We start from the raw sequence: 21,999 nt of genomic DNA on the forward strand, positions 1-21,999 counted from the left end.
AGGTCAATGGAACAGAATGGACAGCCCACAAATGCACCCACACTTATATTGTCAGTCTGTGACAAAGGAGGCAAGAATATACAACGGGGAAGATACAGCCTCTTAAACAGTGTTGGGAAAGTGGACAGCTGCATGCAAGAGAGCCAGCCTGCTCTACTGTCACACCACACACAGAAGTAAACTCAGAGTGGATTAAAGACTTAGACATAAGGCCTGAAACCACAAAGCTTCTAGAAGAAAACATAGGCGGTATGCTGGTTGACATATAGCTCAAAGAGCTGTATATATTTTGCTCAGGCAAAGGAAACAAAAAATAAACAAATGGGACTACATGAAATTAAAAAGCTTTTGCACATTGAGAGAAACTATACACAAAATGAAAAGACCACTTACAGCATGGGAGAAGACATTTGCAAACAATATATCTGATGAGGGGTTAGTATCCAAAATATCCAAAGAACATCTACAACTCAATGTAAGGAAAAAAAACTGATTATGAATAGAGATTTTTCCAAAGAAAACATACAGATGGCCAACAGGCATCGGAAAAGATGCTCAACATCATTAATCATCAGAGAACTGCGAATCAAAGCTACAATGAAATACCTGTTAGAATGGTTATTATAAAATATAAGACAATGAATAACAAGTGTTGGGTAAAATGTGGAGAAAAGGGAAACCTTGGTGGGGATGCACATTGGTATAGCCGCTGCGGAAGACAGGATATGGGTCCTGCAAAACAATTAAAACTAGAGCTGTGATACGATCTAGCGATTCCACTCCTGGGCACTCATCTGAAGAAAGCAAAGACACTAATCAGAAAAGATATGTGCACCCCTGTGTTTATTGCAGCATTATTTATAATAGCGCAAATTAGAAGCAACCTAAGTGCCCATCAATAGATGAATGAGTAAAAAAGGTGTGATGTCTATGTGCATACACACTGAGTGGTGTGTGAGTCATAAAAAGATGAAATCTTGCCATTGTGACAACAGGGATGGAACTAGGGAGTATTATGTTAAGTAAAATTACAGAATGACAAAAACTGTATGATTTTACTTATATATGGAATCTAAAAATGAAAATAAACATAATAAAACAGATTCACAGATACAGAGGAAACAGGTGGTTGCCTGAGGGGAGGGCTGGGGGAAGGAGAGAAATAAGAGAGGGAAATTAAGAGGTACGAACTTCCAGTTATAAAATAAATGAGTCACAGCTATGAAATATAGTCAATAATTACATAATATTTTTTTTACAGTGACAGATGGTAACTAGACTTATGGTGATATTTTGAAATGTATAGAAACATTGAATGGCTATATTGTATACTAGGAACTAACGCAAAGTTCAATTATACTTAAAAACAAACTCTAGGAGAAAGAGGTCAGATTTGTGGTTACCACAGGCAGCGGGTGGGGGGAGGAGGAATTGGATGAAGGCATTCAAAAGGTACAAAGTTTCAATTATAAGATAAGTAAGTACTAGGGGCGTAATATACATGATAAACATGATTAACACTGCTGTATGTTATATATAAGGTTGTTTAGAGAGTAAATCCTAGATGTTCTTGTCACAGAAATACTCTTTTCTGTTTCTTTAATTTTGCATCTACATGAAATGGGTGTTGATTAAACTTACTGGGTAATCATTTCATGATGTATGTAAGTCAAATCATTGGACTGTATACCTTAAACATATACAGGGCTATATGTCAATTATATCTCAGTAAAACTGGAAGAAAAGATACTCCACCGAGGATGAGCACAGCACGTTACAGATATGGCATGAATCCCCCAGGAGGTAAGCGGACACCTTCTGTCCCTGTGTGAGCAGCAGGCTCCTTGGACTGTGACGGGTCCCTGCAGCACCTGGACTATTCACTTGGCCCAGCTAAGCAGAGGCCCGGGCTTTTGCTCTATCAGAAAAAAATCCAGAAAGCTCATTTCCCTTCAGAGACTCCTTACCCCTTGACAGCTTCTGCCTAGCAGAGCTTTCAACACTGCTCTGCCTTGTGGGAGGGGGTTCCGCTGGGTGACAGTCAGGTACTTCTGGGCAGGTCAGTGGGCTAAGAAACAGAAACAGTTATCCTTCCCCAAAAATGTCTAAATCAAGTACACAGTGGAATAACTGTATTTTTGTAAATACCAAGTTTTAAGAATCTTGGCACCCCACTCCAGTACTCTTGCCTGGAAAATCCCATGGATGGAGGAGCCTGGTAGACTGCAGTCCATGGGGTCGCTAAGAGTCGGGCACGACTGAGCGACTTCACTTTCACTTTTCACTTTCATGCATTGGAGAAGGAAATGGCAACCCACTCCAGTGTTCTTGCCTGCAGAATCCCAGGGACAGGGGAGCCTGGTGGGCTGCCATCTATGGGGTCGCACAGAGTTGGACACAACTGAAGCAACTTAGCAGCAGCAGCAGCAAACCCCAAGTTTCAAGTAAGAATCTGAAAGGTAGCTGTACAGAAAGAGATGGCTGCCTGGGGGAGATTTTGGAGCTGCTGTATCCAGCCCCTGAGAAATAAGATGTTCTTGATGGTATGCTGGTTGAGGTCGTTTTGACTGGAGCTCAGCACACATCTGAGTGGTAGACCTGGCTACAGAATTAGAGCAATTCAGTCAACATCAGAGAGCTTCCTGGCTCAAAAGATTAGCTATGAGATAGGAAGTGGCAATCCCACTTCTGACAAGACACATCTTTGGGCTTCCCTTATGGCTCAGATGGTAAAGAATCCACCTGCAATGCAGGAGACCCAGGTTTGATCCCTGGGTTGGGAAGATCTCCTGGAGAAGGGAATGGCAACCCACTTTCATGGACAGAAGATCCTGGTGGGCTCCTAGTCCCTGGGATTGCAAAGAGTTGGACATGAGTGAGTGACTAACACAACACACTTTTCCCTAGTATAAACCACTCTCAGAAGTGCAGTGTCGATAGAGGAAAATGGGTTCTAATCCAGCAGCCCATCAGCAGGTGGTATGAAAAAAAGCTTGTCTATTTCCCTGTGGAAGAAAAACTTGTCCTGAAACTTGTAAAGGTTATGAAAATTTAAACAACTTCCTAAATTAACATCAGAAAATAGAACACCACCTTTGGATGAAAGTAAACTTTACAAGCTTGTGTTTATAGAAAAATGTTGAAGGTGATTTCCCGTTTTTTCAGTGGCCAAAAACATACTTTGGAAGACAGTAATTAGGGCCTCAGCAGTCTGTTTTAGAATCAAATGTTTAAAGGAAAATAGCGCTTCTCATTAAGTGATTCAGTAAGCATATATTCTATCAATAAAATCCCAGCCCTCTGTCTCGAACCTGGGTGGACACGGTCCCGAGCCACCTGTGGAAGCAGGTGTGCCTCAGAAGCCCCCAGACATTGAAACACAGACCCTCAAGTGCAGTCTAGAGCTCCATCTTGCCCAAGGGGTGGCCTCACTTAAAAATAACACAAGTATCGAGTTGAGAACTGGAGCCTTGGCAAAGGTAAGCTGTTTCTCCAGAGGCTCAATCTTGTCCTCACTTTGCTACTTTGCCTTGAGGGATGAGGTCTCTCCCTCCGTTGGCCTGGAACTGTCCTGAGGGTTGTTTGGGTTCCTGCTCTTGTGGATCTCCAAGATACTTTTTCTGTTGTGAGAAAAGGAGGCGACTGATCCCCAGAGGAAAAGCAGGTGATCTGAGAAGTGTCACTTCTCGAGTGGTTTACTTGTGAGCTCAGGAACGTGTTCTCAGTCGGGCCCACCTGCTCCCCGGGAGGGCCCAAGAGACGAAGTGCTTTAAGATGCAGGTTGAACATCTTTTACTATTAAAAAAAAAAAAAAGATGCAGGGAACCTGCTCCTTCACCTCCCTCAGCTTTCCACGCTGGAGACACTGTAGAGCCCTAGAGGCTGAGCTGCTTTGGGGCCTTTGTCTACAATGTGGGGGACAGCCCAGAACCCACACAGGCCACTCTGCAGCCAGGACAGCAGGGCCTTTTCCAAGGTATGCAGTGACATGCTGACCCATCCCGGGCTTGCCCTGTGAGCCAGGGGTTGTAAAAAGAATCTTTAAAGTGTTAAAGGATGCTGTATCTTAGAAAAGTATCTGAAGTTGAGTAAATGTCCCTGTTCTTTGTTGAATATGGTGGTGGTGGTGGTTTAACTGCCAAGTTGTGTCCAGCTCTTGCGATCCCAAGGACTATATAGTCCATCAGGCTCTTCTGTCTGTGGGATTCTCCAGGCAAGAATACTGGAATGGGTTGTCATTTGATCTTCCCAACCCCGGGGTCGAACCTGCATCCCCTGCACCGCAAGCAGAATCTTTACCACTGAGCCACCAGGGAAATTCTTTGTTGAATATAGCATGTTACAAAAGGGCTTTGCAGCAGTTATTCTGAGAATTGTGAAAAAAAGCCATGCATAGTCCAAGACAGGGTTGCCCAATAGAACTTTCTGATGATCATGGAAATATTCTATATCTCACCTATTCAAATGGTAGCCACTAGACATACATGATTATGGAACACTTGAAATGTGACAAGAGCAGAATTTTGAATTTTAAGTTTAATGGCTATCTGTGGCTAGTCACACTACTCCAGTACTCCTGCCTGGAAAATCCCATGGACGGAGGAGCCTGGTAGGCTGCAGTCCATGGGGTCGCTAGGAGTCAGACATGACTGAGCAACTTCACTTTCACTTTTCACTTTCATGCATTGGAGAAGGAAATGGCAACCCACTCCAGTGTTCTTGCCTGGAGAATTCCAGGGATGGGGGAGCCTGGTGGACTGCCGTCTCTGGGGTCGCACAGAGTCGGACATGACTGAAGCGACTTAGCAGCAGCAGCAGCAGTGCCTAGTCACGACTGTACTTGACATCACAGGTCTGAGGGAACACATCTTGTTATGTGCTTGTTGCTGTTTATCCATTCTACATAAAGGTTTTCATGTGAAATTGTGTATAAAATTGCTTTGGGGTGCTGTTCATCAAGACCTTAAGAACAGTGTTTAAGAAGCTATGTCCATCGCCTGCCTATATTGTATTCTGAGCCTTGTGGGTCCCTGTCCTTGGTGGAGAATTCTGTGATTGATGTTCACTTCCATCCATCAACACATCTTCTCTCCCAACACATCCCACTCAGATGACACACCGTCTCCTCGGCAGAGTCCACATCAGGCCTGTGTGTGCGACCCGGGGATATATGCCATGGCTGAGCACACATCTCCAGGAGCCAAATCTGGCCTTTGATAAAGCTTTACAAAGGACCATTTCAGTTCTTGCGTTGTTCACCATGGTCCTCACTATTGCATTCAGGCCTGCTCTCGATAGATATTATCTATGTGAGATGAATTGGCTGGCTGTTGGTAAGTGCTGCATTTACCAGAGTGCGTACTGGTCAAGGCTCAGGTATTGGGTGCTGTAGGAAATGTAAGGATGTGTAACCACAAAGATCCCACTTCTGAAACCACAAGGGACGCTGATGAACAAGATTTCCGAGTCACAGCCATTGTGTGCAAGAGGCAGGCTGGGAGATGTGGTTCAGATGCCAGGACACGGGCATATAAGCAGCAGATTTCACTATGACAGAGTCTTCTGAAAGAGGTGGTCTCTGAGCTGGATGAGGATGTCCTGCCTCTAAAATACAGCAGTGGTTGCATTTTGAGAGTTTAAATGAATATTTAAGCATTTCCACAGCTTTTTTTTTTTTTCCTCATTATTGGGTGGTCTGTTTCTGTTGGTCTATCCTGGATGTAAGTATGTGGCAGCTCCTAATTCAGCACAAAATGGTGAACTAATTGATTTTAAGTGCAATCTGCTACTGTGTCCTGTGGCTCCACACTAAGCAGCATGGCTTGCAGTGGTAACCCTGTCTCAACAACCACTGAGGACACAGAGGAGACAAGGCAGGACGATCACGTTAATGGAGTGAAGCGCTCCCCCGGAGTGGGCTCTCCTTGCGGACTCAGCTTCTCCAATGCCCTGAGGTGGAGGTGGACTGGAGCTAGACCTGGGGAGGAAGACGTGACAGCTGGCCAGCACCGCAGGTAAGAAACCACAGGTGTAAAGTCACAGAAGGGGGAACCACACTGGTGTTGTCGAAGGAAAGTGAGTGGGGCAATAGGCAGAGCCTGGCTCGTGTACAAAGCTAACGGCTAGAAAGATTACAGTCTCGTTACAAGGGAGGAAGGGACCAGCCTTTGAGTTCTCACCTGCGTACTTAATCTTCACAATAACTCCATAATGTAGGCTGATGCGTTAACCAGAGAATGCTTGGTGGCAAAGACAGAATCCAGTCTGGGTTGGCTTAAGCCAAAGGAAATTCATCATAGCATCCCAGTTTCAACTGGTCCTTACCCAGTGTTGTCAACTCCAGTCAAGGAGGCAGAGTTAACTACACAAATGTGGCTACTGGGGACACTGTACATACATGTCTACTGAACAGAAAAGTTAATACTGTAATCCCTAGAGCAACTGCTAAAACAGAATGCAAAGAAGTATAACTTGAAAACCAACAGCTAAGTTAAAAATGGAATTATTTAAAAATTAAAGAAGAATGGGTATAGATAAAATATGATAGATCATAGGTTGGTCGTTGTTGAAACCAGGTGATGGATAGATGGGGATTCATTATACTATTCTATCTTTGTAAATGTTTAAAACTCTCCATGATAAAAAGTTTTAAAAATGGATGTATTTCAAACAGAAACTAAAAGGTCCCTTGGTTCTTCTGTGCCAAGCATTGTGTACACTTCACTGGACTGAAAATATTTTGAGTTCTCTACGCAATGAAAGCAAGACCGCCCGGACCCGTTAAGTAGAAAGTGACAGTCTGTGACATTACTCTCATCACTGTGGCTGATTTAAGGTCCTGTTGCTTGGAATCTTTCCTTGCAATTTTGATTTTGGAGGTCTGGAGGAGGCCTGGGCATCTCGTTTCCTGCACCCAGCTCCAGTGACACTGATGCACGTCCACATTTGGGGTGTTCTGTGGATTACCCTCTGCAAGCGGCCCCTTGTCGTGCCTGTCCTTGGCCTGGGTACCTCCCTGCTTCAGGACGTGAGCAGCACGACGATGCGGCACTTCATGCACAATCTGAGCCACATCAGCGTGTCGTGAAGCATCCTGCTTATATTCTCATTCTCTGATTCCAGCACAGACTCTTTTTCCTGGGTGATTAATTTATACAAGTGCCTACTGCCATTTTAATTGCTTTAGTTTCAAAACATGATCATCCTGGTGAGCTTTTCCCCCAGGTAATCCTCTTAACATACTGTCTGGAGTCTCTCGCCAGGGGTGCTCCCTTCTTCCTTCACCAGGGCCAGCTTCATGTGCGTGTGATCTGTACAGTCATGCAAGGCCCCACACTCAGAAGGTCTCACTTTGGTTTAATGTTCTCCTGCCGCTGCCTTGAAATTCCTAGTTTTGTCTCTGAACTTGTGTAAGGTATGGTGAGACAAAGGTGTGTACGTGTGAGCAGAGGAGATACGTGCAATGTGTTAGTCCCCTGTTCTTACCACCTCTTTCACTTACAGCCTTTGTGATTCCCATGAGAACAGAATTCCAGTGGGCCTACATACATGGAGAGGCAGAGTTTAAGGCAAGCTTGTCATGTCTACAGCTGAGAAAGGGAGGACACGAGGCCCCAGAGGTCGTGCTTTCTGAGCCAGATTTCATTCAAATACACAGAGGTGGTGATGGCGTTCTAAGAAGCATGTGTGACCATGGAACCCATACCTTTCCCTTCCTACTCATGTTCCGTTCCTGTAGTAGCCAACCACGCACACTGAAACGAGGACACGGAAGAAAAGGAAAACCAAGGGCAGCTCCTAATTTCTCCTTCAGTCCTTCCTTACTCCCTGGTAAGTTGAGAGAGACTGTGTACGTATCAAAAAGTGAAATAATGGTTGAGTTAGTTTTGTGTGTTATTTCCACTGTTTTGGTAAGAATGAGATATATACATACAACAGATATGATTATATTTTATATATATAAATATAATTTTATGTATATAATTGTGTGATTTTGCTGATTATGAATTAAATGCTCTTCACTTTCACTTTTCACTTTCATGCATTGGAGAAGGAAATGGCAACCCTCTCCAGTGTTCTTGCCTGGAGAATCCCAGGGACGGGGGAGCCTGGTGGCTGCCGTCTATGGGGTCACACAGAGTCAGACACGACTGAAGTGACTTAGCATAGCATAGCATATAGTGGCCTTTAAAACTAGAATAGCCCAAAAGTAGAAAGATGAAGGATAAAATTATAATAATTTAAAACTTTAATTTTTCCTGGAATAGCATTGAGTATCAAACAAACAAATCTGTAACAAGTTGTGAGAAGAAAGGGAAAACATTTTAATGCTTTTCATGGTACTGTCTACTGGGTTTTTGGAGAAAAGGCCCCACTCCTAATTCTGCACTGGGCCCTATATAGGTAGCCAGCCCTGCTCTTAACTGCTCTGCTCCTCCTGAAGCCGGGCTCAAACCTCTCCGCAGTGGAACCCGCTCTGTCTACAAGCCCTCTGGGGACTCCAGCTGATTGTCGCTGGTGTCAAGGGCACCGTGGCTTTGGTGGCTCCTCTGCTGCTTCATTTGTGAAATCCAGAATTGGGCCAGAACTGATGCAGAAATAATTCAGGGGCTCCGAAAGTACTAGAGGAAGCATACTCGCCATAGTGGCAGACAACACAACTTCTCAATCCCCTTCTAGCCTTGACTTGGGGAAGCAGCCAAATGCTGGGCTGTCTCCTCTGGCACTGCTGGTTCTCCCTCTAATGAGTTCTGGAAGAAAGATACTTGCGGAAGACTAAACCTCAGCTACTATCCTTGACACCTGGGTTCCTCTCTACCCTCTTCTGCCACTCCGTGAACTGCTGAGCAGTTGTGAGTAGGCAGAGCAGGTGGAAGCTCCTGGCAACAGTGACTGATTTCATCAAAACTCTTCATGAAGAGTCCTGGAAAAGCAATGCTTGGGAGGTCTTGTTTTCATGGTACAGTAGAATCACTTCTTTAAAAAAAATGACGTGAGAAAGATAACTTTGGCAAATGTGCAAATATCACATCAAAAAACTGGAAACAAACTTTATAGAACTCTGATGAAGATGAAAAACTTTATAGAAAATTAAAAATGAGCAAAGCTAGATTTGCTTGTGGGGAAGGATATAAAAAACATAAAAATGTACCTTCAAGATTTTACATGGAACATTATAACCCATCAAATTGTGAGAGTGTTCAATATTCTCTAACAAAAATGAACTGATCTGAGTAAGGGTAATGCAAAAATATTCTAATGTAGTGCTACTACCCAACAGAACTTTCTGCGATGATAGAAATGTTTCATCATCTCTGTAGTGTCTAATACAGAATCCATCAGCCACACAAATATTCCCAATGTGGCTAATAAAACTGAGGAACTGAATTTTTAATATGGCTTAAATTTAGCTGCTTTAAAAGTGGCTACCAATTGAACAGCATAGTTCTAATGTCTCCTAGGTCAAAACCAGTGGTTTCTTTGGGGAACCTCTATAATTACTGCTGAGGGGTTGGGGGTTGGGGTAGAAAGAGAAGAAAGCTCTTAACAGATCTACTTAGTCACTTACATATAACCTTACATTCCTCACAGCTCCCAGGAGCAGCAGATGGCACAGCCTGCTGTGATGGGCATGCAGGAAGGATTCCTGGGGAGACCTGAGTATGCCCTTCCAATTCCTGGCTCAGGCCGACGGGAGTAAAAGGCCTAGGACTCTGTCATTCAGATGGGGAGAGGAATCGCTTCTCAGCCTTTTGGCTGAGATCAAGTGCAGAAGGAAGGAGGACTGTGGTTCCACACACAGACTCTGAGGTTGGGCCATGCCCAGGGCATCTGTGCATGGACATCACCGCTGTGGGGCAGCGGGGAGGCGGAGGGGGTTGCTCATTTCCGGACAGGGTTTCCAGACCCAGAGGAGGATTTAGAAGTGGAAGCAGAACCTGAGGGCCCTTTCTGGCCACCTGCAGGCTGTACAGGCCCTTTCTTTTTGGGGATTATGATCTTGTTCTTGCTCTTGAACACTTTGCTAGGATCCAGCTTGTTCACAAAGGAGTCGGTCTCTTCAGTGAGGAGGTTTGTGTTGTAGGTGATGGGTTTATACATGTTGAACCATTGCTGTAAGGCAGAGTTGGGACAGATGGTCAGACTTCAAAGGAGACAAGCATGTGCTCATGTTCTTTAGTGGAGATAGAGGGGTAGAGAGCTGGGGAGACGAGGCAGAGAGCACAAGTTTACATGAAAAACTGCCTCTAAAATCTATCAGCACTTCCTTTGGGTAAACAGGAAGACACACATTGCTTTACAGGGTCTTATAACCTTTAAATAGAGCAGGATGAGGACGAAGAATCTGAGTAACTAACTGTGCTTCCTTCTAATGTAGGGAGCCTGAGCCTGGGATGCTAGGTCCCCAAGGTACAGGGTATTATAGTGTCCTAACTGTTCTGCCCTCACACCAGCCTCTGCCCCTCGGGTGGACTGGGTGGCATCCTTCCCATGGGGAAAGAGCAGACCAAGACCAGAGCCGGATCCGCTGAGGGGAGCTGCCTGCTCTCTTCCCTGCAGGCTTTCTGGGCAGCTGAAGGCAAAGGGCACCGACACTTATTGATGTTCATTGATAATAAGCACCCACTGTGTTGCCTGGATGGTGTCACCATCATGTGCCATTTGAGCAGGTGAGGTCCCCTTGATGGATACATTCAGGGAACTGAGTCCCTCATTTTTTGCCACCCAGTCAAAAGTTCTTCTCAACACACCTGGTGTTCTCAAAGAAGGCAGTCTATCAGCATTATCTGACATCTGTATGTTTAAAATGGTACCTAGATCTATAGTATAAATGATCCATCCATATTTTGAAATATCACATATCAATGAAAGAGACAAGCTCTCTATATATGGATAGGGAATGAGCCCCAGTGTGCAATTAAGTGAAAAGAAGGATAGAACACTGTGAACAGTGAGTGTATCACACTTGTGACTTAGAGAAGAAGAATCCCAAACTGTATGCGTGTGTGCTTTCTATCCAACAACATAGCTCAGTGAGGGCACAAGAGAAACCAACAGCAGCTGCTGGTGGGAAGTGGATGGATGAGGAGCCACAGAATAAGAGACTGACTGTTCTCTGTTCTTGTGTGTGCGTGTACTGTGAATCCAAAACCAGCCATCAAACCTAAGCCCTGCCCAATTCATTAGAAATTAGAACTCCCCAGATGAGTCTGAGGACTAGCCAAAGCTGGGCACCACTTAATTAGATTCGTATAAAGTGCTGTTGTCCACCTGAATTGGAAGCAACTACTTTGCTTATTGAAAATGCAGGTTCCTGGGCTCTACCCAGATCTGCAGAATCAGATGAGGAAGTTGGGACTCTGCAATTTAGGCATTTCCTCAGAAGATTCTAATACCTTCTGGAGTTTGAGATGACAGGCAGTCCTCCCTTACCTTGGCCTGGGGGCTAATGCCATAGCTGGTGAAGGCATACTGCCACTGGGGCAGGCCCAGGTGAGTGATGAGCAGGCGGTAATAGGCAGTAAAGGTGTCTGTGAGAAAATGCCAGTATAATGCTCTGTCCAGGAACCAGATCTCAGTGTCCTGTGCTAATCCTGAAACAGCAGGAAGAAGACATAAAGGAAGGGATGGCTTAACACTTCTTTCCTTTTATCTATAAAGTCAACATCTACTCATGGTTAAAACAAATTTCAACAGTAGAAGGCATGTAAAAGTTCCCAGTTTTCCCTTCCAACCTCCCAGCTCCGTTCTCCAGGGGCCACTGTCAAGGCTTCTTTGGTATTCTTTTACGAGCTCTTGATCAGTCAGCCAACTGACCTATCGCTGGGCCCTGGCCATCCGTGCACTCAGGCTGCCTAAGCAGCACTGCTTTCCTGTATGGACGCGATGCTTCCCCTCCCCCAGCAGCTACAGGCTGTGGGCTCAGCCTTCCTGAGGAGAGACACTCTGGGCAGCCCTGGCTTTCTCAGGAGGTTTGGCAGGAATTAGAAGGAAACCACCCTTCTCCTGGGACTCCTGCCTGTGCAGTGCTGTGCTGGTTGAGCTGAAGCTCCTGCCTCTCACTTGCTTCTGACCATCCATCCTTACTTACCACTGTGGAGGTCTCTCCTAGCTCATCCCCTCATCTCATCTCCTCTCTAATGGCTGTGACATCTCCCTAAATGGCATCCATCCTCCAGTAACTTCCTCTTCTAGTTCTACTCGTCGTCACACTTTCACTTGAATCCTGCCGTATTTGTGCTAAATAACCTTAACTCCCCCCATACTTCCACAGAATGTCCAAACTCCTTCACCTGGCTTTCAAAACTCGGCATGAAGGGCTTCTGGCATCATCTCCCCTCATCCACAAGATGAATCAAGTGGCCAATGAACTAAAATTACCTGTCATTCCCCCAAAATCAGTTGCACTGTCCCATGGCATGTCTTTTACCCATTTGTTTGCGTGATGCCCCCTTTTGCCCCACCCTCACCACCCATATCTCATTCTGACCCATATTTCGGGATGCAGCTCAAAGGCTGCTTCACAAAGACCCCTCCAGCAGGAGATGGTCTCTCCTTCGCCCGGAGGTAAATCCTGGTGTGTCTTCTCACCCCTTCCAGGCAGAGGTACCCAAAGAGGGCTGGGCCTTGTCCACCTCTGGGACTGAGCTGCTGTCAGGGGGTGGCCACTGCACAGGAGGCCAGAGCCTTTTCCTCTTAGACTGAGGTCTAGTAATTCAGGTTTTTATTAGTTAGACACCCTTCATAAAGAAGTATAAGACAATGCTTTTCCTGGATGCTTATCTAACTTGTGAACCAGCTAGAGGAGTTATAAACAGAGTAACTATTTCTTTTACTTATTATTCACTTATTATCCTAATCTTATTACTCTGCAGTAACTCACAAATGACAGTACCTTAAAAAGACTCCAGTAATGGGCCTGGAGAGGGGGTGGCTCAGAGAGGACCTAAGGGGCTTTCTCTTGGCATCTACCCGAGACCCTGCAGCAGCTCAGGAGGTCAGGGAGGAGCGTGTCTTCTGTGTGATGGCTGGAGGGCAAGGTCAGCCAAGGCCATTCCCAAACTACAGAACTGCTCCTGCCATGATCCTTACCTGGTTTCCCTCTTTTGTAGACGAGGCAAACCTTCCCATTCCCGTTGCAAGGATCCAACTCAAATATCACGCTGCGAGAATCAAAGTGAGGCTTCTCTGGATGGTTCTCACTGGCTGCAAACCAGAAGTTAATGGTAATGTTTAAACACACTCAGCTCAAACATACTCATCCAGCTTTGCTAGGATGAAAAAACAGAGGGCAAAAAAAGCCTTATCTCAAACATATTCTTAACTATCATTTTCGAATGTGGACCAAATGTATTGTCCGCTCTAAATGCCCTGGGTCTTGTTCTTGGTCTGAGTCTTCTGTCAGGGCTCTGCTGTTACCGACAGACAGTGTCACGAAATGCGGGGGAAGGTGGCGTGAGGACAACAAAGCGAACTTCCTGGGACACGTGAAGTCAGAGCAATCACAACAATTTCTTTTTCCCCAGATAACTGCTTTCCCCTCATTTATAGCACTTTATGATCTTTTGATTAGAATCCTGTTTCTTATGTCTAAAGTGTATATTTGCGATTATGACCCTATTAAAGTATTTTCTGTGCCTTCTGTTGATTATCTACTATACAACATTTGGCAAATTGTGCAATGTCTGAGTTCCTTAGATTACTTATTTTTAAGCAGTGATAATGTGTACCTAATAGAGTTTTTGTGAAAACTGTCAGAAATTTTATATAAAGCCCATACTCAATAAATATTAGTTACTGTTATTAATTAATAACAGTGTTAGTTAAGGGCATGAGTCCTAGGGTGGCTCAGAAGGTAAAGAATCTGCCTGCAATGCTGGAGACCCAGGTTCAGTCCCTGGGTTGGGAAGATCCCTTGGAGGAAATGGCAACCCACTCCAGTACTCTTGCCTGGAGAATCCCATGAACAAAGGAGCTTGCTGGGCTACAGTCCATAGGGTCGGAAAGAGTTGGACACGACTGAGTGACCAAGCACACATAAGCATAATATAATTGTGTGTGTGCATGCTCAGTTGTGTCTGACTCTCAGTGACCCTATGGACTATAGCCCACCAAGGTCCTCTGTCCATGGGATTCTCCAGACAAAAGTACTGGAGTGGGTTGCCATTTCCTCCTCCAGGGGATCCTCCCAACCCAGAGATCAAATCCTTGTCTTGTGCATTGGCAGGCAGATTCTTTACCACTGAGCCACCAGAGAAGCCCATATTATAATTATAACTTTATAATTAATGCTAAGTCTGGCTCTGTTAGAAATACCCTAGAAACCAAATATCATGGTGTAACAGAAAAAAAGATAAATTCTTAGAAATGCAAGCATCAGAAAACTCTCCTACTTCTTTCATTATAGCAATTATGCTATAAAGATTAGTATTAGTGACTGGGTGGAGAAGGTTTACAAACCTAGGAGAGATTGGATAAAACAGTATATAAGAATAATCTTTTTGATTTATACATATGCCTATGTAAATGTGTGTACAGTCACTCAGTCGTAGTAGACTGTTTGCAACCCCATGGACTGTAGCCTGCCAGGCTCCTCTGTCTATAGAATTTTCCAGACAAGAATACTGGAGTGGGTTGCCATTTCCTTCTCCAACCTATAGTGTTTCTTTTTAAAACATGGCTTTCCTCATCTCATATGGTCCTAGACACACATATAGGTATACATCTAAATTTTTTCAAGATTGTTTATTATATAAAAATCGGATACCATACAGGTTACCTAAATCTTACCTTCTATATAACAGTACCATGTGGAAAGCCCTCTAAGGTTTGTAATTCTAATGTGTTAATGGCTGCCTGCCTGACTGTGGAAGTGGGTGCCCCCTAACTTGCCCTGCCAGCCCTCTACTGATAGGCATTCACCCAACGTTATTCTGCTGCAAATGCTACAGCAATCATCTCCGTACACGTCCTTTTGATCAAGTCCTTTTGTTATGTGGACAGACACCCACACAGTAGAATGGACATTGCTAGACTGCTTTTTGAAAAGGCCTTTGATTTTGAAAGAATTTAGAATGTCTGAAAGGGGTTTAGCATTCTAGGTTGACACTTTTCCTCTGAGTATTTTATCTTGTTTTAATCAACTGAATTTGTTTAAAGAGCACTTTCATTTTTTTTTATGTATCTTATTTTTTCCTCTGGTCTAGTATGAGTATTCTCTTAACTTTTTAAAATTGGTGTATAGTTGATTTATAATGTTAGTTTCAGGTGTACAGCAAAGTGAATCAGTTATATATTACCCTCTTTTTTAGATTCTTTCACCATATATGTCATTGCAGAATACTGATTAGTTTCCTACGCTGTACAGCAGGTCCTTATTAGTCATCTGTCTTATATATAGTCAGTCAGTCAGTCATTTCAGTCGCTCAGTCGTGTCCGACTGTTTGTGACTCCATGAATTGCAGCATGCCAGGCCTCCCTGTCCATCACCAACTCCCGGAGTTCACTCAGACTCACGTCCATTGAGTCAGTGATGCCATCCAGCCATCTCATCCTCTGTTGTCCCCTTTTCCTCCTGCCCCCAATACCTCCCAGCATCAGAGTCTTTTCCAATGAGTCAACTCTTTGCATGAGGTGGCCAAAGTACTGGAGTTTCAGCTTCAGCATCATTCCCTCCAAAGAAATCCCAGGGCTGATCTCCTTCAGAATGGACTGGCTGGATCTCCTTGCAGTCCAAGGGACTCTCAAGAGTCTTCTCCAACACCACAGTTCAAAGGCATCAATTCTTCGGCGCTCAGCCTTCTTCACAGTCCAACTCTCACATCCATACATGACCACTGGAAAAACCATAGCCTTGACTAGACGAACTTTTGTTGGCAAAGTAATGTCTCTGCTTTTCAATATGCTATCTAGGTTGGACATAACTTTCCTTCCAAGGAGTAAGCGTCTTTTAATTTCATGGCTGCAGTCACCATCTGCAGTGATTTTGGAGCCCCAAAAAATAAAGTCAGCCACTGTTTCCACTGTTTCCCCATCTATTTCCCATGAAGTGATGGGACCGGATGCCATGATCTTTGTTTTCTGAATGTTGAGCTTTAAGCCAACTTTTTCACTCTCCACTTTGACTTTCATCAAGAGGCTTTTTAGTTCCTCTTCACTTTCTGACATAAGGGTGGTGTCATCTGCATATCTGAGGTTATTGATATTTCTCTCGGCAATCTTGATTCCAGCTGTGTTTCTTCCAGTCCAGCGTTTCTCATGATGTACTCTGCATATAAGTTAAATAAGCAGGGTGATAATATACAGCCTTGACGTACTCCTTTTCCTATTTGGAACCAGTCTAGTAGTGCATGTCAATCCCAATCTCCCCATTTATCCCTTCCACTCCCCATTATTTTATCTTGACTGAATTATTTCCAATGAGAAATATGCCATTATCCTTATCTTTTTTCCTTCATATGGAACTGTCTCTTCCCATTAACAGCTTGTAAGATTTTCTCTTCATCCCTGATTTTGAGCAATTTGATTATGTTTCTTAATATTATTTCTTCATGTTTCTTGTTCCTAGCTTGTTGAGCTTCTTAGATATGGTTTAAGTCTCCATGAAATTGGTGTAGTTTTGAGCCACCATTTCTTGAAATATTATTTGCTGGCCCAATTACAGGGACTCTTTTCAGGGACTCCAGTTAGACATATATTACACCATTTGCTGTCCTTCAGTTCACTGATGAAAATTTCATGAAAATAATTTTTTAATTTCTTTGTGTTATTTTGGATTGTCTACTGTTATGTCTTTAAGTTCTCCAGTCTTTTCTTTAGCAATGTCTAAGTTATTGTTAGTCCCATCCAGTGTATTTTTCATCTCAGACACTAGTTTCATCTTTAAAAGATAAGTTTGGATTTGTTTTTTTCCTAACTTCTATGTCTGTACAAGTTTTTGAACATATTGAATATAGTAATGACTGTTTTAAAGTCTGTATCTGCTAATTCTAAACGGTATCTCAAATCTGGATTGGTTTCAACTAATCAATTTTTCTCCTCTTTACAGTTATATTTTTCCTTCTTTTTTGCATGCCTGCTAATCTTTGATTGGATGCCAGAAATTGTTACTTTTGCATTGTTGAGTGCTTTATATTTATTTCTACAAATATCGTTGAGCATTGTTCTGTGATAGTTAAATTATGTGAAAACAGATACTTTTGGTTTGTAGTATTTGTCAGGCAGAACCCAAGACAGTTATTTAACCTAGGGCTATTTTTCCCCATTCCTGAGGTGGGACCCTTCTGAGTGCTCTATCTGTGTAAGCTGTGAGGCGTTTCAGCCTGGCTGTAGCAACAGGCATTAGGCCTGGTCCTATGTGAGCACCAGGCGCTGTTCCCGCTCATCACCGGGTGGTCTTGTCCCGGGCCTCGGGCAGTATCTTCACATGTGGGTGCTCATCAGTTCTCTGCTGAATATTTGAGGAGGATCCTTGGCAGTTCTCTAAGCAGCTCGTTCCTCCCTGTTACTCAGTCCTGTGAGCTGTCTTCATCCAACTGGACTCTTCGTTCTGTCTTCTTAGTTAACAGGTTCAACAGGTTCTGCTTGGGTTTCCCTCTCTATGCTGTCAACTGGACACTTTCAGATAATAAGCTAGGGGTCACCTCATTTGTTTCCCATCATTCAGAACTCATCAACCTTCCCGGCATGATGCTATCTTGAAATCCATTGTTTTACTTTTTTTTTACCTTTGTTTTTGGTTTTTGTTCCAGTTGGGAAGATTGGTCTCTGCTATTTCATCTTGGATAAAATAAAAAATTCAGACTGTAGGCTCCTACCAAGTTTTAGCAGCCCTGACTGATGCTATCTGGGGTTCACCCTCAGGCAAAAAGTTACAAAAATAGGAAAATCATTCAGTGTGATTCCCTTCTGCCATTTGTAGATGCCACTCCAGTTTCTGCTTATATCTGGTTACTCTCTAGTCTTTTAGGTAATTATCTTCAAAATTTCCTCAGAGTTTAGAGTATTATTTGCACAAGTTCTGATCTGTTTGAAAGATAGTATGCCTTATGACCAGAATCATAAGGTCAGATCTACAGTGTACCTGTTACTAGTTCTTTGTTGAACTTTTAGTTTTGTTTTATCTTCATTTGCACATTAGCACATTGTCTTATAGTTTGTGCCTAATAATTTCATCCTTGGGAGTACCAGTGGATCTCCTCCTGTTACATTATTTGTGCTAGTTCTTGTTCATGGTGTTGTGTTTATTCATGTGCCTGGTTCATATTCAGGAGGATTATTTTTGAAAAATTATTTATAAAAACAATGGGGTCTAGGATAATGTTTTCTTCTTTCAGGGAAGAAGTTTACTTTTATATAAGTTTTATATTGAGATATACTTCATCTACCATACCATTTACTCATTTAAAGTGTACAATTCAATGGGTTTTAGTGTATGTACAGAGCTGTGCAACCATTAACACACTCAATTTCAGAACATTTCTCTAGAGTGAATGTCTGTCTGTGAGTGAATGCCAGGCCCCCTAGGATATTCATATGGAATCAAATTAGTCCAATTTGGGGATTTAACATTTTCTGGGATGCATGGGTGACTTACACTTTTCAGTCCATGTGAAAAGTGGTTATTTCTGGTTCATTATGTCTCCTAAGGTACAGCTCCCCACCGTGCTAACCGAAAGGGTAGGGTAGCTTTTGTGGGTGCTCTAGTTTGTAGATTCTACAACTCCATTTTATTCTCCTAGTCTCATATATGGGTCCAATTCTCAGCCTTTCATAGCCTCATTGCTTCTTTTGAAAAGGATAGTGTATCCTAGGCAAGAGCAACCCCAAACATTGAGCCTCTTCCCTGGATTTCTGTCTTCTTCTGGATGTTAATCTAGTGCTACCTCATCATCTTATTAGCTCTTTGATGATTTTTTTTATGTTGCCCGACTTTTCAGTTGTCTTCAGCAAGAAGGCTGCTCTGAATTACCTATCTGCCTTTACCAGGAGGTCTCTTCATCAGTTTACATATGCTCCTGAAAATAATACATAGGTGAGCTTTGCTTTTTATATCAATCTGATAGTCTCTGCTTTTTAAAAGGGAAATTCAATTCCAGCACACTTAATATAATGATCATTATTTTATTCCTCTTAATGTTTTGTTGCCTGTTTTATAATGTTTCTTTTCCCCTTTTCTTACTTTTACTCATATGATTCAACACTACCTTTATTAGGTTAGAGATTCTAAAGTAATCTTTTATTCCTTTAGTGGTTATCTTCCTTTTTGTTATGCTTGCATGACTGGATTCATACGATTCTACCCTTATTTGAAAATAATAGGCCATTGTTTCTCTAACCAAGTGTGGTAAGCAGAATTCTAAGATGGCCCCCAAGAGTCCTACTCCCTGGTATACACACCTTGTATAACCTCCTCTCCTGAGAGTAGTCAGGACCTGCAATGGTGGAGCAATGATTCTCTTGATTAGGTGACATTATGAGGCTACTGTAGTAGTAGCTGGTCAAGAAGCAAGCTACCATGTTGTGACTCATGTGGCTAGAATCTAAGGGCAGTCTAGATGAGCTGAGACTGACCCCTGGCCAACAGGAAAACAAGGACCAAGTCCCAGAAATGCAAGGAACTGCATAAGGTCAACCACCAGTGAGCTTGGAAGAGGGCCCTATCCTAGATGGCTTCACAGCACCAGCTGATACCTTGATTTTAGCCTGTTAAGACTCTAAGCAGAGGACTCTACTAATCTGTAGCTGAATTTTTAACTCATGAAAACTGTTAGATAGGAAATGTGTGATGCTTCAAGTCAGTAAATTTGTGGTAATCTGTTATACAGGAAAAGAAAACCCAGACATTAAAGACACTCTGTTTCCCCCAAAGTATACTATTTCTTTCCTCCAGTAGGATGAGACCTTCCACTTTCTACTTCTTTTCCTCTTTGTCCTATGCTTTCTACTGTAAGGACTCTCTGGAATATTCTTGTATTAATGCTAGGGATACTGTAACAAAGTACCACATACTGAAAGGCTGGAACAGCAGAAATTTGTTGTCTCATGCCTCTGGAGGCTACAGATCCAAGGTCAAGGTTGTTTCTTTTGAGGGCTGTGGAGAAGAATCTGTTCTGTGTCTGTCCCCTAGTTCCTGGTAGTTTGCTTGCAACTTTTGGTTTTGTGTTTATGCTTTCCTTGGTATGTAGAAGCAGCTCTCTGTCTCTGTCTTCATCTTTACATGACTTTCTTATGTACCTATATCTCCCAATTTCCCCTTTTAAAAGGTTGCCAGTCATACTGGATTAGGGCTCCACCTGACTCCAGTATGACCTCACCTGAACTACTTAAATCTGTTAATATAATGACCCTATTTCCAAATAAGGGCACAGTCTGAGGTAGTGAGGTTAGGACTTTAACATATGAATATTTGACACAATTTAGCTCATAACACTCTTATATCTTGCCTTTGTCCTATTTTTTAGGTTTAGCTGAGACAGTACATTTAAACATATTCCAGGCACTACGTCGCCTCTTTTCCGAGAGTTCTTATGTAAAAATTAAATACATTCCTGAATTTTGTTTTTGTTCAGTTGCTCAGTTGTGTCTGACTCTTTGCGACCCCATGGACTTCCCTGTCCTTCACCATCTCCCGAAGCTTGCTCAAACTCATGTCCATTGAGTCGGTGATGCCATCCAACCATCTCATCCTCTGTTGTCCCCTTCTCCTCTTGACTTCAATCTTTCCCAACATCAGGTTCTTTTCTAATGAGGCAGGTCTTTGCATCAGGTGGCCAAAGTATTGGAGTTTGGCTTTGGCATCAGTCCTTCCAATGAATATTCAGGGTTAATTTCCTTCAGGACTGACTGGTTTGATCTCCTTGCAGTCCAAGGGACTCTCAAGAGTCTTCTCCAAAACCACAGTTCAAAAGCATCAATTCTTCAGTGCTCAGCCTTCTTCATAGTCCAACTCTCACATCCATACATGACTACTGTTAAAACCATAGCTTTGACTAGATAGACCTTTGTCAGCAAAGAAATGTCTCTGCTTTTTAATATGCTGTCTAGGTTGGTCATAGCTTTTCTTCCAAGGAGCAAGTGTCTTTTAATTTCTTAGCTGTAGTTACCATCTCCACTAATTTTGGAGCCCAAGAAAATAAAGTCTGTCACTGTTTCCATTGTTTCCCATCTATTTGCCATGAAGTGATGGGACCAGATGCCATGATCTTAGTTTTTTGAACGTTGAATTTTAAACCAGCTTTTTCACTCTCCTTTTTTACCTTCATCAAGAGGCTCTTTAGTTCCTCTTTGCCTTCTGCTGTAAGGGTGTTGTCATCTGCATATCTGAGGTTATTGATATTTCTCCTGGGAATCTTGATTCCAGCTTGTGCTTCATCCAGCCTAGCATTTCATATGATGTACTCTGCATATAAGTTAAATAAGTGGGATGACATTATACAGCCTAGATGTACTCCTTTCCCAATCTGGAACCAGTCTGTTAGAACCGTGTCTGGTTCTAACTGTTGCTTCCTTGACCTGCATACAGGTTTCTTGGGAGGCAGATAAGTTGTCTGGTGGTAAGGTTATGTTCCTGAACAGTAAGATTTAATTTAGTCTAATTTTTTAAATCTTAATTTACATATTTCTTTATTCAGGCTGTGCTGGGTTGTCACTGCTGTGCTTGGGCTTTCTCCAGCTGCAAGGCACAGATTCTAATTGTGGTGGCTTCTACTGTTGCGGAGCACAGACTCCAGAGCGTGCAGTTCAGTAGCTGTGGCTTGCGGCTCCAGAGCATGGGCTCAGTAGTTGTGGCGCACAGGCTTAATTGCCCCGTGGCCTGTGGGATAGTCCCTGTCCATGAATCAAACTGGTGTCCCCTGAATTGCAAGTCAGATTCCTAACCACCGGACCACCAAGGAAGCCCAATCTCTCTCTTTCATAGGAGGTTCACTAATGTCTTGTTTCCTTTCCTCTCTATAGAGCCACATCTAGAGATCTCCATTCCATTTGTCTTCTGGTTAG

At 43.2% G+C, this 21,999-nt stretch overlaps 1 protein-coding gene and 1 long non-coding RNA gene across 2 annotated transcripts in view; one reads left to right on the forward strand and one right to left on the reverse strand.

Moving 5' to 3' along the window:
* Positions 1-4,715: 4,715 nt before the first annotated feature.
* Positions 4,716-9,758, forward strand: LOC123331225. Its single transcript, XR_006547763.2, has 2 exons — positions 4,716-6,014; positions 7,504-9,758. It is a non-coding gene; the product is annotated as an uncharacterized LOC123331225 (long non-coding RNA).
* TPGS2 (tubulin polyglutamylase complex subunit 2) overlaps positions 8,231-21,999 on the reverse strand; it is a 61,434-nt gene continuing 47,665 nt past the window's right edge. Inside the window, exons 5-7 of the mRNA XM_006054987.4 lie at positions 13,093-13,206; positions 11,434-11,594; positions 8,231-10,113 (exon numbers count right to left, since the gene is read on the reverse strand). Coding sequence (XP_006055049.1) covers positions 9,883-10,113; positions 11,434-11,594; positions 13,093-13,206 — 506 coding nt within the window. The 3' untranslated portion in view covers positions 8,231-9,882. The remainder of the gene's footprint in view (positions 10,114-11,433; positions 11,595-13,092; positions 13,207-21,999) is intronic.

Source organism: Bubalus bubalis, chromosome 22 (assembly GCF_019923935.1).
Source record: "Bubalus bubalis isolate 160015118507 breed Murrah chromosome 22, NDDB_SH_1, whole genome shotgun sequence".
NCBI lineage: Eukaryota > Metazoa > Chordata > Mammalia > Artiodactyla > Bovidae > Bubalus > Bubalus bubalis.